Below are 15,861 nucleotides of genomic sequence, written 5' to 3'. Positions count from 1 at the left end.
TTTTATGTTATATTATTAATATTACTATTATTATTGACATAATAGATTTCATGCAAAGTTATTATTTAAAATATTAATTTTCTATTTAAGATAAAAATATATTTATGGAAAAATGTGTATTTTATTATGAAATATATGTTTTATTATGAAATATATTGTCAAATAATATTAAAATTAAATATAAAAATATAAAAATAATATCTCTATTGTATCTATTAATTAAACATATAAAGTTACCTGTTGCTCTTATTATTTTGATGATGTTTATATTCCTCGAGTAATGAATCTATTTTTTGCTTCTCATCGATTATTTTTTCGGGCTGCGATTGTGACCGCATAGTCGAACTCGAAATGTCTTCAAAGGTGTCGTTCGCGTATCCACTTTCAGTTGCCAGCTGTCTGGAACTGCTCGGATCCATCACAAAAGCGTTTTCAGCTGCCAAATATTTGGAACTTTTAATAGAATCGTCGGTTTTAGCGGTAATACTTGTCTTGGCGTGAGAAAGTTCCGAAATAATTTCACTGCCGTCGTCCACTGTGCCGATCGATTCCTCGATAACGCTATCATCGCGCAAAGACCTTGAGCGATCCGAACTAGCCACATACGGTATTTTAATGATTACCTTTTCTTGAATCGAACGCTCTCTCGATTTCAGATTAGAACGCACTTTGACAGTCTTCTCATTCGATTTTTCGAACGATCTCGATTGCTTTGTGATCGACGAATTAGCAGATGATGCTTTTCTCTTGGAAATATCTAACGATTTATCGGATTCTCTCTCTTTCTTGTACTTTGCAGGCGCTTTTGTCCTTTCTTCGCGTTTGGAAGATTTATTACTAGCCGTGGAAAAGTTTCCTCGTAACGTTTTCGAGCGCGAGAGTGATTTCGACGAAATCATCGAGTCATCGAGCACGCTTTCGATCGAACTATCCTCTTGAATACTCGTTACGTCCGAGATGAGACTTTCTTGCTTTCCTGTGTAACGCGGCGATTTATCTTTCGGCGGCATCGTGACATCAAGGTCGGCTTCTTCGACATCTTCGAAAGATTCCGGACTCATTTTGTCCGGCGTTGATTTCTTACTCTCCGATGAAAGTTTTGTTTCTTCCGCACGTCCTTCAAATCGCATATCTGGTATCTTAATGTCAAGCTTGAGCTTCGAGACGTTCTTCAATGATTTCTTTAATTCCGCCCAGGGATTTTCCGAAGGAATTATCGAAACGCTGCTAATCGAGCTATCCGCGTCCTAAACAAGGAATGCAATGTGTTTTACATTTTTTAGAATCATACAATATCGCTATTTTGTAAAAATTTTCATTATTAGATTTATAGAGAAAAATGATTTTATAACTATAACCTAGTTTATAGCTATAACCTACAATTTAATTCTAAAAATCTCTCTACAAAAAATATAATTAAATATTTGTATATGTATTTATTATTTCTACTTTATATACGAAATATATGTAAAATATATGTAAAAATAAACGAAAATGTAAAATATATATCATAAAATATTTCATCATATATTTTGTGCAAAGTTTAAAACTTGACGAAATTTTTGTTTCACATATTCCCTTTTCAGGACTTTTTTTAATTCTCTTATTTTTTCTTATTTTTAAGAAATACTCACTTCTTTATGGTTCCATTTCTGCTCCTCACGTTTTATTTTGTATTTCTCCTCGATTTCTTTCAAACGCGCCAGTGCCGCGTTCGCTTTCGAAGAGAGCATTTTTCTATCCTTTTTTTAGCTTCAAGTGTTCAGTCGCTAAATTTAGCTAACAAAATCTTCGTTCGACTTTTGTATCACTTGTAAATTTAAATTATCCACGAATTAAATTGTTTTGAAGTGAGTCACGATAGATTGTTTTGCTCGTTTTCACCATGAGTTTACTATTTCGTTGCCAAGGAAACAGCCTGTACACACATACAATACATATCATGTTATAAGTGCTTATTATCATTGGCTATTATTTAGATTATAATTACAATTTTGAAACAATACTGTATTTAATAAATTATAATATTATTAACATGCCTTTAACATGACTGCTAAATAATATCTCGATAACAAAATCGTCGTTAATTAAATTTTCATGTAAAGTATTTGATAAGAGTTAATAGAATACTCGAAACTATCTGTTGTCTCCTCTCTCAGATAAAAATATTTCAATTTATAACAACGATAACAAATACCAAAGTATCTCTAACGCAATGTCAGAAATTGAGAAATAGAAAAACGCGATTTTTTAAAGAAGAAACTGAAACTAGTTTGAAAATGACGCGTACCCTGACAGCAACGTAGCAGCCAATCAACGGCTTCCATCTCATCGAACGCTCTCGTGCAAATCCGGCTGTTGTCGGCTCCGTTTCCCCGAACGCTACCGTATCGACGACAGATAAGCGGCTGCGATAACGCGAGGTTATGTGCGACGCGGCATGGCCAACTGCCACCACGGTGTGGCGCAACGTCAGTTGAGCGTGGTCAGCGGTGATTGGTCGGCGCGCGTCCGCCAATCGGCGCGTTCCATCTGTCTACTCCGATGGCCGCTAAACTCACCAACCACGTCCGCCGAGCGAACATTGTCGGCCAGTTCGTCGTGGTGGCAAGTGCCTCCTTCGTCGTCGTCTCTTCGGAATCACGTCGTTCTATCGGCGCGTCCGAAAATGCGGTCTCCTATCGCACTCGTCCTATTCCTAGGGCTTGCCATTGTCTCGGCGGAGATCTACTTGGACGAGAAATTCACCGATGGTGAGTAATAATCATTCTTTCGATCGCGAAAACGCCGACCCGGCCGCCAAGACTCGCGGCGGCGGCGGCGGCGGCGGCGGCGGCGGCTGCTTCTTTCTTTGCCACGAAGACCGTGGCGGATCGGAGTGCCGCGATATCTTCTCGCGGATGAACCACACCCTCGTTTATTCATTCTGCGTATCTTCCGCGTCCTTTCCAATTAAGAAGACAACGCGCGTGGAATTGAAATCGTGTATCGCAGGAGGGACGAGGACGCGGCCTCTCCTTGGTAACCGCACGCCCTGTCGCGCTTCCGTGGCTCCGTGTCGTCCTGTCGGCCGACGTCGATCCGTCTCGTCTGCCTACATCTACTATTTCATACAGTACAAAATCGTTTTTGACCATACGCGACTGGAGAAAATCATTCACCACGTACATACATCACAATATACATGTGTCGTATTCATAACTTTTCGAAGCGGTATCGGCCATATGCGCCACGACGCGCCAATGGTAGGAGAGAGAGAGAGGGAGAGAGAGAGAGATAGAGAATGAGAAGCATCGAGAGACCGACACGCAGTCGGAAGTCTAGTCTAGTATCTCGTGGCAATCGTCGTGCTAACGCGGCATCTCGTCCATCGTCACACCACCGTCGACATGACGCCGCCAGATCGATCAATCTGCATGCTCGATTCTACGGTTAGCGGCGAACGACGTGACAAGGGGCGACGATTGCCAAGCCGATTTGATCTCTCGTTGAGATAAGATTTCGATGCCGGGCGAAAATGACTTCTCTACAGGTCTCTCCGTCCATTTGCGTTCAATTCTGCGCTGTCATCCTGTTCTTCCTTCCCTCGCTCCGAAACCCCAATCACCCCATACGTAAGGCTATCCTCTTATAGGTACGTCAAGTATAAAAAAATTTTCCTACTGACGTGGATGTTATCCCGTTAAATTCAGATTTCAGATGCAGACGAGAATTATCTCTACAGGATTTATTCATTCTTCTTTCAACTGTATATATTTGTTTCACCTTAAATGCATAAAGCGTAAAAAGTATACGCGACAGACTTTGCTTCTCTTTTTAGCTACTTTTTTTTTCCACGCTTTTCGCTTATATAAAACGGAGTAAGAACTGAATAGAGAATGAGGCAAGAAAAGAATTGTGAAAACAACAAACTTCTTATGTTTATTTGATGACAATGGAACGCGACGGTTATGGCTTTATTTTTCCATATCTTTTGCATAGAAATTAAATTTGCCGAAATTGCCGACGAGAGATAGTACTATCTCCCTTCGTCTCTCGACAGTTAGTACAGTTATATATCGTCGTCTTTTTCATATTTAACCGGTTCTTATCCCCTCTCGTTTATCTCTCTTGCTCGGGGACTTGCAATAAGAATTTCATGCAAATATTGTCGATTTATATTTAGTAACCAGAAATCGTATATAATCATTTAATATTTAAATATTAATTTTTATCATCTTGAAATTGAAAGAATATATATTACACCATGTGTAAATATAACATAATTGCACACAAATATTAAATATATTAACAAAATAAAATTTTTCTAATAAATTTTTGCTTTGTTCGTTGATAATTGATAAATTAATAAAAATCATTTTTTTATTAAGATTTCATAGATTAACATTATTAATGAATAATGTGTAACATTATATAAATGTCTCATACTTATACACAGACACACAGGCATACATATATACATATGTGTTAATAAAATATATTTAAATTGAAGTAGTTCGTGTATGTATACTTTATAATGTTTCTTTTTTTATATGTACAATGTACATCATTTCACAAAGAAACTATTGACATTTCAGATTCATGGGAACAAAACTGGGTCTACTCTGAGCATCCAGATAAAGAATTCGGAAAATTTGTTTTAAGTCACGGGAAGTTCTGGAATGATGTAGAAAATGATAAAGGTACTTGAAAGAATACATGGACAGTTTATGAAATACAAAATTTTGTTCATTTACATAACGAGTATTCTCTCTTCTTTTCCAAATTTTCCTCAGGCATTCAAACATCACAAGATGCAAGGTTTTACGCTATCAGTAAGAAATTTACTCCATTTAGCAATAAGGACAAGACCCTTGTCATCCAATTCACCGTCAAGCATGAACAAAACATCGACTGTGGTGGTGGATACGTCAAAGTGTTTGATTGCTCACTTGACCAGAAAGATATGCATGGAGAAACTCCATATGAAATAATGTTTGGTAAGTCTTCTCATCAAGATTGCCTTATCGATAATTCATAGTTACCGATAACGATCCCGAGCCTAAGAGTCACTGGTCATACCAGTGTATGGCAAGTGCTACAGGAACTCGGAGAACAATATTCTTTCATATGCCCTGTGTATAGCGATTATGCATATTGCAGGCACCAAAGAAGATACATTTATTATAGCAGTTAATTAGCTTAAATAAAGTTCAAATTATTATAATGAACTGATATATTAGTTATTTATGCATATATATATACATTTTAATATATTAAGAATATCAATTTTGACCACATGCAATATCTCTTTCTATACAGGGCCTGACATTTGTGGACCAGGAATTAAAAAAGTGCATGTCATCTTTAGCTATAAAGGCAAGAACCTTTTGATTAATAAGGATATTCGCTGCAAGGATGATATCTACACACATTTATACACACTGATTGTTAAACCCGATAATACATATAAGGTAAATATTCAATACTATAAAAGATTTATATAACATTATAATGTGAGCTCATGAATTATCATATCGAGCCTAGAGTCTCATGTCTTCACTAATTGCCATGGAGGACAAGTGCTAGAGGATCTCGTAAAGCAAAGATTATCTTGTTTGTTTATTGTACAGGAGCGATATGACTCATTGTGCACGTACGGCAAAGATCAACATGTCAATATTATCGCTATTTGCTTAAAAACTATTGCCAGAAAATTTGTTTGGTTCGATGATTCCTCAATGAAATAATTCTTCAGGTACTCATCGATAATGAGGAAGTAGAGTCTGGTGAGTTGGAAGCAGATTGGGGCTTCCTGCCTCCAAAGAAGATTAAGGATCCATCTCAAACCAAGCCTGCAGATTGGGATGATAAGATCAGCATCGACGACCCTGAGGATAAGAAGCCCGAGGACTGGGATAAACCGCAGCACATTCCTGATCCCGAAGCTACTAAACCCGAGGACTGGGATGATGAAATGGACGGCGAATGGGAAGCAGCCATGATCGATAATCCCGAATACAAGGTTCGTATATTGAAATTGATGTATATTCAAAATTTTATACTTTGTCATTGTTTCTAAAATTATGTAATTCTTTCAGGGCGAATGGAAACCGAAACAAATCGACAATCCTAATTATAAAGGACCATGGGTACATCCTGAGATCGATAACCCCGAATACACGGCTGATCCCGAGTTATATAAGCGTGATGAAATTTGCTCTGTCGGCTTTGATCTCTGGCAGGTTAAATCTGGTACCATTTTCGATAATGTTCTAATCACCGATGATCCGGAAGTCGCGCGCAAATTCGGAGAAGAAGTCTGGAAACCTACTTTCGTAAGCACTCGATCCTTATTATTAAAACATTTTTCTTTATCTGTCCTATTATGTAACTGATGTGATTGATTCATTGCGTACTAATATTTAATTTTTATGAGTGAAATAAATAATTGGAAAATATTCTGTTTATTCTGAAAATTATAGGAAGGTGAGAAGAAAATGAAAGAAGCGCAAGATGAGGAGGAAAGAAAACAGAGAGACAAAGAGGTAAAAGAAAGCGTAAGCAGCAAGGATGATGAAGATGATGAAGATGAAGATAATAATATACCAGATGCTGATGATGAAGATAACAATATACCAAATGCTGAAGAGGAAGATAACAATATACCAGATGCTGAGGTAAGTGTCTACATATGTTAAGTCTTATATCTTATTTTAATAAGATTTATAAAAGTTGTATGCACATGATGTTTGATTTTTTTCTGATGTCTGCTGACGATAAAAATTGGAATTCCTCGTTTCTGAATGTGTCGATTCTAATTAATGTATTGATTATAATACTATCAATTATATTAACGGCTTTTTCTTTCTTTCTTTATAGGAGCATGACGAATTGTAAATATAAATAAAAGTGTCGCGCGTGGACATAAACACACACAGACTGTATTCCAGGAGCTACGTGGCTGCGACACGTATTAATCCTCCCACAGGCACAAAATTGTAATCTAAAGACATGCGAAAAAATAGCATGAGAACAGGATAATAGCCTCATCGATTATGTCGTCCACCATATTTTCTACGAGGACGTCATGTTGAGTTCGTTTTCAGATATCAAAATAAAGTCTCGCCCAATTTTTCCAACGTTTGAATAATTATTTTGGCCTTGGTATCACAGCGCCTAAACATTTTTAGTCACCAGGTATAACTTACTACTCGAGTGCAAATTATCCTGAAATATTAACTTGTAAGCATGGATCATGCAAGCGTAAATCAAGTGATTGATATTTCCACGAGATACATCAGGAGTGTATGGAATACAAAGGAAAAAAAGATATTAAAAATTAGTGAAAGAGAAATAAAAAGAGTCATCCAGCCCGTGTCCATCATCGGCGCAGCTCCGTAAAAGACTCTAAGTTGTTCCGTTTTTGTTTGTCAAGTGTTTTATATACATTAAAGATAATTCAGATGTAATTTAAATAATACTATGCTATAGTATAATATATATTATTTCATTTTCTTCGTATAATGTATGCATAATTAAAAAAAGAACTCCAGTTATAAGAAAGAAAAACGTAAGGATGAATGTGTGCAATTATGACTGAATGATAATTGGTATGATATATCAAAAAAAAAGCAACAACACAATAACCCACATGTAATAAAATAAATGACTTTTCTAGATGTGCTCAGAATTTATTTTCATGGGCTTTAAACGCTCATCTCGATCAAACAACCTATCCTAATCCTGCTACTAATCCATCTTCATTATTTATAGTAATGTGTACGAACTGACTGTACAAATTGCTTTTAATTTTCATTTTATATATATATATATACATGCATATACAAGCTATTTTATGATATATTTAAATACGATTAAATCTTTTAGCTCAATTTTTGTGTTGGGAAATAAACTGATATTATTTGTGTTTGAAATTAATTTGAGCATTATTTCTTTTTGGTATAACGCAGATAAATTTGATAGAGCAGACTTGCCTCGTGCATTGACGAGCTAATATAGAGAGATCTACAGCAATATATTAGATATGTTAAACTTATATTGGTCATCCACGCTCACAGAGCGTATAAAAAAATTAATTTTTATATGAATATTAATTAATAATAAATTAAACAGAAAAAATTAACGCATATGAAAGTACAATCGAGAGCGTCGATATAAAAAAATGATTGAGAAACACTTTTCTTTATAATAATTCTCTAGATAGCAATATCCAATAGAATCTATTTTGTGAAGAAATAGTTCCTAGAAAATAAATCATTTTTTACATCGACTACGCGAATATCTTTCTTGCACGATTTCTATTTACCTAATGTCAATCCGCTTCGACTTGTCCTTATGTGAAAGCCACATTAGTAAATGCGAAACGTGTCTCCTCGACTTTTTATCCACATAACTAGCTCTATACAAAAAGGAAAGAACACTCTATACGCATTGTGTCAAGAGCCAATCAAGACCCTGTAGGGTACCGTTGGTATTAGTAACTAAAGATGAGCCCTGAATATGCCATACTCTTGCGCAACAAAGTTTATGCAAACCAAATATATCGACCAGCTCCTCAAGGCTCGCACAACCTGCAATATCCTGTAAAAATATATATTCACTTAGATTAAAAACTAAATTAATTACAAAATCGTATTTAAAATCGAGTTTACAAATTACAAACTTAATATAATCCAAATATCAACATCGCAAATATCAATATAAAAAAACATTTTATCTCAAAATTAAATATACATCTACAATACAAACGAGTGAATGTTATATTAACCTGTTTATTAGCATAGATTAAAAGTAGAGCATCTTTCAGTTCTCGTTCATAAAGTATCTTTGATAATTCATTCTGCGCTTCTTCAAAACGAGACCTATCACTGGCATCGACTACAAAAATGACAGCTTGCGTGTTATGGTAATAATGCTTCCACAGTGGCCTAAATTTCTGATGGCCGCTGACGTCCCAGAGAGTAAACACGAGATTCATATACTCTAAGCTCTCGACATTGAAGCCGATAGTGGGAATCGGTGGGTTCGACAACGTGACACCACGCATGGCGGATAGAATACTTGTTTTTCCCGCCCCGTCCAGTCCCAAGATCACTACGCGCATATCGATCTTTGTTCCTTGATAGAATTCGACCGATACATTATTAAGTATCCAAAAAAAAAAAAAAAAAAAAAAAATGCGTTCAAAAAAATATATTAAAAAAAAAGATAATAGATAAGGCAAATTATATAATTTGATCATTGCATTATTTCTACTTAAAATCTGAAAGTGATTGACTTGAAATAGTTTAAGAAAAAAAGAGATCAATATATATAAAATAAAACTTTACTATAATTGTTGTATAAGTCACTATGAGTCAAATTATTCAAAATCAAAGAATTTATATCCTAATATTCCAGAAACAATTGGAACAATTAGGACACCTTATATATTATAATTCACCAAAATAATCTATCATGAAAAATTTTAACATACCCTGCTGAATATGATTGGTATAGAGGATTCGGGACTGAGAAAATCTGGTCCCAATTGTGCATAATGTTGTTGCTGTTGTTCCAACGTCGCTAGAACCTCCTTGACTTTTTCTGAGCTACTCAATAATTTCCAGTCTTCGGAATCGAGTATGCTCTCGCATTGGATACACACACCGGCCACTTGTGATCTCGTGGTCGTGAGATCTTTTTGTTGCTGTCTCAACGCACACAATCTACCGCGAGTCTCCGTCTCGATATATGCCATCGCCGTTTTCTCTTGTTCGGCCAGAACAGCGCGTAGTTCCTCAAAATGATATCGCACTCTTCTTCTCGCATCTTCGACCGCCCAGCCCTCTAATTCTTCAATTACTATTTCTAAAAATATGAAATATAGATTGATAGAAGATATATAAGATATATAAAATAAATACATATAAAGATTTAGATTTAAATACATACTAAGGTAAAGGTTTATATTCTCTTTCCCAAATTTAGGCTCGTTTTTTTTATTTATATGTAAGAAAAATTAGCAAAAAAATACCTATCTTGTGTGCAGTGTCTCTCATGCTTTCCATAAACTGTGTCATCTTTTGTAATGCGGCAATAATGGATTTTCTGATATTCTCGGCCTCTTCCTCCACCAATGCCGGCTATCATTTAAAGAATAGGTAAAATTGTATCAATGTATATAAACTGAGAAGTGAGCTATAAATAAAATTACCTTGTGTATGCTGTGTTTGCCATACTCTTTACACAGATAACACATCAAGGAATTGTGACAGCCTTCTTGGGTGCATGTGAATTCGGCCACGTGCTCCATATGTATTGGACAGCGAGGCTTTTCACGTGGCTTCTCTGACAGTGGCACTCGTCTATGCTTGCCTAATGTTTTAGATGAATGTGTGGCGGTGTCGCATGTCTCGCACAGATGCGTGGCGCAAACCGTGCAATAGAGAACAGCAGTGTGAGCCTCGTCTTCGTCGCACGACTGATTTGACTGATGCCTCTCGCGTTCCAACACCACTGTCTTCTCGCTATTGGATTGCTCCAGCCGTTCGAGCAGCTCGATGAGTGCAAAATTCTTCTTCAGACTGTAGACGCTATTTTCGTACACGGCGGTGGGTTGCCGGTCGAAGGGACACAGCAGAAACTGCTGATCCTGCATGCAAGTTCTCAATCGCAACAGACACGCGTGGCACACTGTGTGTCCACAGTGCAACAAACGTGGTACCTTTACACCATCCACAGTAAAAACCTCTTCGCAGACACGACATTCCAAAACCTATAAGCATTCGGATATATCTTACGAGCGAAAAATAAGAAAACATTTAATATCTAGTTTGACAACTAAATATTTAATTTGGCAAGTCTTATCAAATTAAATATTTTACTTTATGTGCTATTGGCGTTAATATATCTAATGCATCTATTAAATTTCCTAACTAATTTAATGTAATATATTGATATATTATTCCAAAATATATAAATATCTCTTACATTCGATTTCGGCGCCGTTTTCAGCGAATGCTTTAGATATTTACTCAGTCGATCGGCGTCCTCGCTCATTATGATGATTATTTTCTTCTGTCTTTCACCTAGAAATCCAGATGTAGTTTCCACAATTAGAGCACAAGTGATGGAGGTTAACTTTAAATAGCGAAATCTCCGCTCTGCGTGAAAGGTTTAAATCATTAAATCGTGGTGAAACCGCAGAATGGCGCAGCAGAACTATACATATAACAATGACACTGCACGTTATTTTGTATTCGATTCTCGGATGTTTTTCTTTGTGCCTTTACGCCTATTTTATCCATTCCTTCGTTGTAATTTTTGTGAATATATTATCAATTTTTATACATTTTGTTTTCATTCTTAATTGGTTATCTCATCTTCGAATTTCAGCAATTTTCCTCTTCTAACTACCTTTATCGATCTGGCGGGTTCACAGGCGAAAAAGAGATACCTTTATCAGATGGGACACAGCCAATCAGAGTAATCGACTTTGCGAAAAGAAAGCTTTTGATTGCGCGTCTCGTGACATATTTTGTATCTGAAAAAAAAACAATAACACATGTCAGATTAGTTTTTATTCACTCTTTTTTTTTACAATATTTATTACAAAAATATACAAAATTAAATTGCGAAAGGAAACAAAACTTTTTTTTGCACTTTTACAAAATATATGTAATAAAAAATATCTTTGAAAATAAAATTATAATTGTGCACTCTAAGATTGAGAATTCTTCTCGTAATTACATCTATTGGAATAAAAATTAGATGACACCGGAATATTCTTGTATTTTTCTACAAAAATTGATAGTTAAAGCATATATTTTTAATAATGTCAGCATTTTTTTAATTATGTAAATTTAACTTTGTGCAATGCATATGTATACACTATTTATTATGCTATAAACAAGTTTACTTGTCGCTATAGTACCGATTTAAAAGAAATATATTATCGATACCGATTTTGACAAATAAAAATCACAAATATAGATATTATGGAGAGTACTATGTACAAAGAGAGATATTTTCAGAATTACTCTCTCAAATGGACCAAGCTTTATAGGTTGTTTTATCCAGCTGGTCGCCAGTTGTAGTTGTCAACCGTAATGAGCATCTTGAAAGCAACGCGAAGCTAACCTTAAACTCAAATTCTTGATGGCTCGACAAAATGTCAGAACTCTTCATGAAAAAGTGAAATTTTAAATCATTATGATGGATTATCTGAAACAGCCGGTGTTCGAAGTAGGAAATATCAACGAAGATATTAATTTTTCATTGCCACCTATTTCCGGAGAGGAATACATCAAACGAGTGGTGTAATTTACGATAAGATTTTTTCACTTACACTTTTTACATATTTTTCTAAAGTTTTAATTATATGCATATTTTTATTTTATTTTATTACAAAGAAGTGTATAGGAAAGTTCAACTAAAAAGGATCATCTAATTGTATTGTAGCTCTGTTCCTTTCAAAAATGTATTTTATTAAAAATTTCTATTGCCAAAGCACGAATATATATAAATTACTTTCATTACAAGAATATAACTAATAAAGAACGGAGCTCTTGCAATCAACTGTATAACAAATCAATGATTAAAAAATTGTTGATCTTGTAGAATAGAAGCCCGACAATGTGCAGACATAGTGGTAGCTGATATAGATCCATCATGTATGACACTTTCAAGAGGATCTATTAAAACTGTAAGAGTTGATTTCAGTAATATTACGTATTGACAACAAATCTAATAAATTTTGTACACTAATGTGACTATAAAAGTTAGCAGGATGTGTCCAAGCACCGCCGAGTTTCAGCCCAACCTTGGAGTGGCAACAGTATCAAGTCTCAGACTTTTCAAATATAAGACTGTATGTAAGTCAATTGAAAGACGAGATACAAGTGGGTAAACATAAATGGAGAGCACCTGATATTAATTTGGTATCTAAATTTTTTTTTTTAGTATTACATAATAAACTTGCCTGAAATCTGAAAAAAATCTTGAATTACTTTTTGGTTTAATCATTTTTTTTTTTCTTTGATATTACAGCCAGACATAAACGATCAAAACACTTGGATCAGCTTCTGTTTAGGTAGCAAAGAGAAAATTAAACCCACATTGAATACTCTGTTTTGCTTCAATCAATCAACTGTAGAGCAGGTACTTGAATATCTGGTGCACTTTGTGGAAACTGAAAGGAGAATCGAATACAAAATAGGCCAGTGGATCTACGCGTTACTCGCGATCTTGGAGCAACCATTACAGCCTGATACCTGTTCCTGTCTGCGTTCGTTGGCACGAGCGTGTTCCGTCATCCGCGCAGATTCTGTAAAACTTATTAATCTTAATCAAATTAGATCATTGAAGTAAATTAATGTTGGATGTAAATTAACCAATGTCAGTCTGTGCTTTGAAAAGAGAGAAGAGAAAATGTTTACAAATGTTTATTTAGTCTTGTTTATATCAATAATTTAACACTTGTGAAGTGTATTTTATAAAAATTTCCAAATTTAATAATATATATCTTGAGATAACATAAAGAGAAAAAAAAAGAACAAACAAAATTTATTTTCTCAGTCAAATATAGTTAGTCATAAAAATAAAAATATTTTTATTTTTGACTTTAAGCGAGTGAAAATATTGATCTCTCCCATTAGTTTTTTGATATCTAGTTGCTATTTGACTTGTTTAATATAACAAAAAAAATGCAAGGAAAGAACAAAATAAATTTCAGGCAGTCATATTACTAAATGTGCTGTGAAAAAGTAGGATTTAATATATTCTCTCTTTTCCACACATACACACACACACACACACACACACACCTATACACACACACACACACACACACACACACACACACACACACACACACACACACACACACACACACACACACACACACACACACACACACACACACACACACACACACACACACACACACACACACACACACACACACACACACACACACACACACACACACACACACACACACACACACACACACACACACACACACACACACACACACACACACACACACACACACACACACACACACACACACACACACACACACACACACACACACACACACACACACACACACACACACACACACACACACACACACACACACACACACACACACACACACACACACACACACACACACACACACACACACACACACACACACACACACACACACACACACACACACACACACACACACACACACACACACACACACACACACACACACACACACACACACACACACACACACACACACACACACACACACACACACACACACACACACACACACACACACACACACACACACACACACACACACACACACACACACACACACACACACACACACACACACACACACACACACACACACACACACACACACACACACACACACACACACACACACACACACACACACACACACACACACACACACACACACACACACACACACACACACACACACACACACACACACACACACACACACACACACACACACACACACACACACACACACACACACACACACACACACACACACACACACACACACACACACACACACACACACACACACACACACACACACACACACACACACACACACACACACACACACACACACACACACACACACACACACACACACACACACACACACACACACACACACACACACACACACACACACACACACACACACACACACACACACACACACACACACACACACACACACACACACACACACACACACACACACACACACACACACACACACACACACACACACACACACACACACACACACACACACACACACACACACACACACACACACACACACACACACACACACACACACACACACACACACACACACACACACACACACACACACACACACACACACACACACACACACACACACACACACACACACACACACACACACACACACACACACACACACACACACACACACACACACACACACACACACACACACACACACACACACACACACACACACACACACACACACACACACACACACACACACACACACACACACACACACACACACACACACACACACACACACACACACACACACACACACACACACACACACACACACACACACACACACACACACACACACACACACACACACACACACACACACACACACACACACACACACACACACACACACACACACACACACACACACACACACACACACACACACACACACACACACACACACACACACACACACACACACACACACACACACACACACACACACACACACACACACACACACACACACACACACACACACACACACACACACACACACACACACACACACACACACACACACACACACACACACACACACACACACACACACACACACACACACACACACACACACACACACACACACACACACACACACACACACACACACACACACACACACACACACACACACACACACACACACACACACACACACACACACACACACACACACACACACACACACACACACACACACACACACACACACACACACACACACACACACACACACACACACACACACACACACACACACACACACACACACACACACACACACACACACACACACACACACACACACACACACACACACACACACACACACACACACACACACACACACACACACACACACACACACACACACACACACACACACACACACACACACACACACACACACACACACACACACACACACACACACACACACACACACACACA

The 15,861-nt window shown here is 37.0% G+C and overlaps 4 protein-coding genes across 4 annotated transcripts in view; 2 read left to right on the top strand and 2 right to left on the bottom strand.

Annotated features, from left to right (window-relative positions):
* LOC115244974 (myosin-2 heavy chain-like) overlaps window positions 1–1,907 on the bottom strand; it is a 10,149-nt gene extending 8,242 nt beyond the window's left edge. Inside the window, exons 1-2 of the mRNA XM_029823010.1 lie at window positions 1,635–1,907; window positions 238–1,247 (exon numbers count right to left, since the gene is read on the bottom strand). Of these exons, the coding sequence (XP_029678870.1) occupies window positions 238–1,247; window positions 1,635–1,733 (1,109 nt within the window). The 5' untranslated portion in view covers window positions 1,734–1,907. The remainder of the gene's footprint in view (window positions 1–237; window positions 1,248–1,634) is intronic.
* A 533-nt stretch (window positions 1,908–2,440) lies between these two features.
* On the top strand, window positions 2,441–7,613 carry LOC115244975 (calreticulin). The gene is made up of 8 exons (XM_029823011.1): window positions 2,441–2,753; window positions 4,578–4,682; window positions 4,776–4,979; window positions 5,302–5,453; window positions 5,738–6,004; window positions 6,081–6,317; window positions 6,465–6,659; window positions 6,862–7,613. Exons 1-8 carry the CDS (start codon window positions 2,441–2,443, stop codon window positions 6,877–6,879), a joined length of 1,491 nt encoding a protein of 496 aa, XP_029678871.1. The 3' UTR covers window positions 6,880–7,613.
* On the bottom strand, window positions 7,143–11,527 carry LOC115244984 (E3 ubiquitin-protein ligase TRIM23-like). The gene is made up of 6 exons (XM_029823023.1): window positions 10,975–11,527; window positions 10,199–10,759; window positions 10,019–10,127; window positions 9,478–9,852; window positions 8,771–9,147; window positions 7,143–8,583 (listed from the first exon to the last, which is right to left on the bottom strand). Exons 1-6 carry the CDS (start codon window positions 11,041–11,043, stop codon window positions 8,425–8,427), a joined length of 1,650 nt encoding a protein of 549 aa, XP_029678883.1. The 5' UTR covers window positions 11,044–11,527; the 3' UTR covers window positions 7,143–8,424.
* A 322-nt stretch (window positions 11,528–11,849) lies between these two features.
* Window positions 11,850–13,667, top strand: LOC115244979 (gem-associated protein 2-like). The gene is made up of 4 exons (XM_029823015.1): window positions 11,850–12,302; window positions 12,604–12,688; window positions 12,765–12,923; window positions 13,033–13,667. The coding sequence occupies exons 1-4, from the start codon at window positions 12,196–12,198 to the stop codon at window positions 13,351–13,353; spliced, it is 672 nt and encodes a 223-aa protein (XP_029678875.1). The 5' UTR covers window positions 11,850–12,195; the 3' UTR covers window positions 13,354–13,667.
* The last annotated feature ends 2,194 nt before the right edge of the window (window positions 13,668–15,861 follow it).

Source organism: Formica exsecta, unplaced genomic scaffold (genome assembly GCF_003651465.1).
Source record: "Formica exsecta isolate Colony F162 unplaced genomic scaffold, ASM365146v1 scaffold90, whole genome shotgun sequence".
In the NCBI taxonomy this organism is placed as follows: domain Eukaryota; kingdom Metazoa; phylum Arthropoda; class Insecta; order Hymenoptera; family Formicidae; genus Formica; species Formica exsecta.
Note: the sequence above shows the minus strand (reverse complement) of the source record. Positions and strands in the feature narration are given on the sequence as shown.

Excerpts from the sequence above, each read along its gene's own strand:
- LOC115244975 (XM_029823011.1), top strand. The coding sequence starts at position 2,441 with ATGGCCAACTGCCACCACGGTGTGGCGCAACGTCAGTTGAGCGTGGTC. Across the intron at positions 4,683-4,775 it reads TGATGTAGAAAATGATAAAG|GCATTCAAACATCACAAGAT; the intron begins GTACTTGAAAGA and ends AATTTTCCTCAG. Across the intron at positions 5,454-5,737 it reads AACCCGATAATACATATAAG|GTACTCATCGATAATGAGGA; the intron begins GTAAATATTCAA and ends ATAATTCTTCAG.
- LOC115244984 (XM_029823023.1), bottom strand. The coding sequence starts at position 11,043 with ATGAGCGAGGACGCCGATCGACTGAGTAAATATCTAAAGCATTCGCTG. Across the intron at positions 10,760-10,974 it reads AAACGGCGCCGAAATCGAAT|GTTTTGGAATGTCGTGTCTG; the intron begins GTAAGAGATATT and ends GAATGCTTATAG. Across the intron at positions 9,148-9,477 it reads ACCAATCATATTCAGCAGGG|ATAATGTATCGGTCGAATTC; the intron begins TATGTTAAAATT and ends TTTGGATACTTA.
- LOC115244979 (XM_029823015.1), top strand. The coding sequence starts at position 12,196 with ATGATGGATTATCTGAAACAGCCGGTGTTCGAAGTAGGAAATATCAAC. Across the intron at positions 12,303-12,603 it reads GAATACATCAAACGAGTGGT|AATAGAAGCCCGACAATGTG; the intron begins GTAATTTACGAT and ends TTGATCTTGTAG. Across the intron at positions 12,924-13,032 it reads GAGCACCTGATATTAATTTG|CCAGACATAAACGATCAAAA; the intron begins GTATCTAAATTT and ends TTGATATTACAG.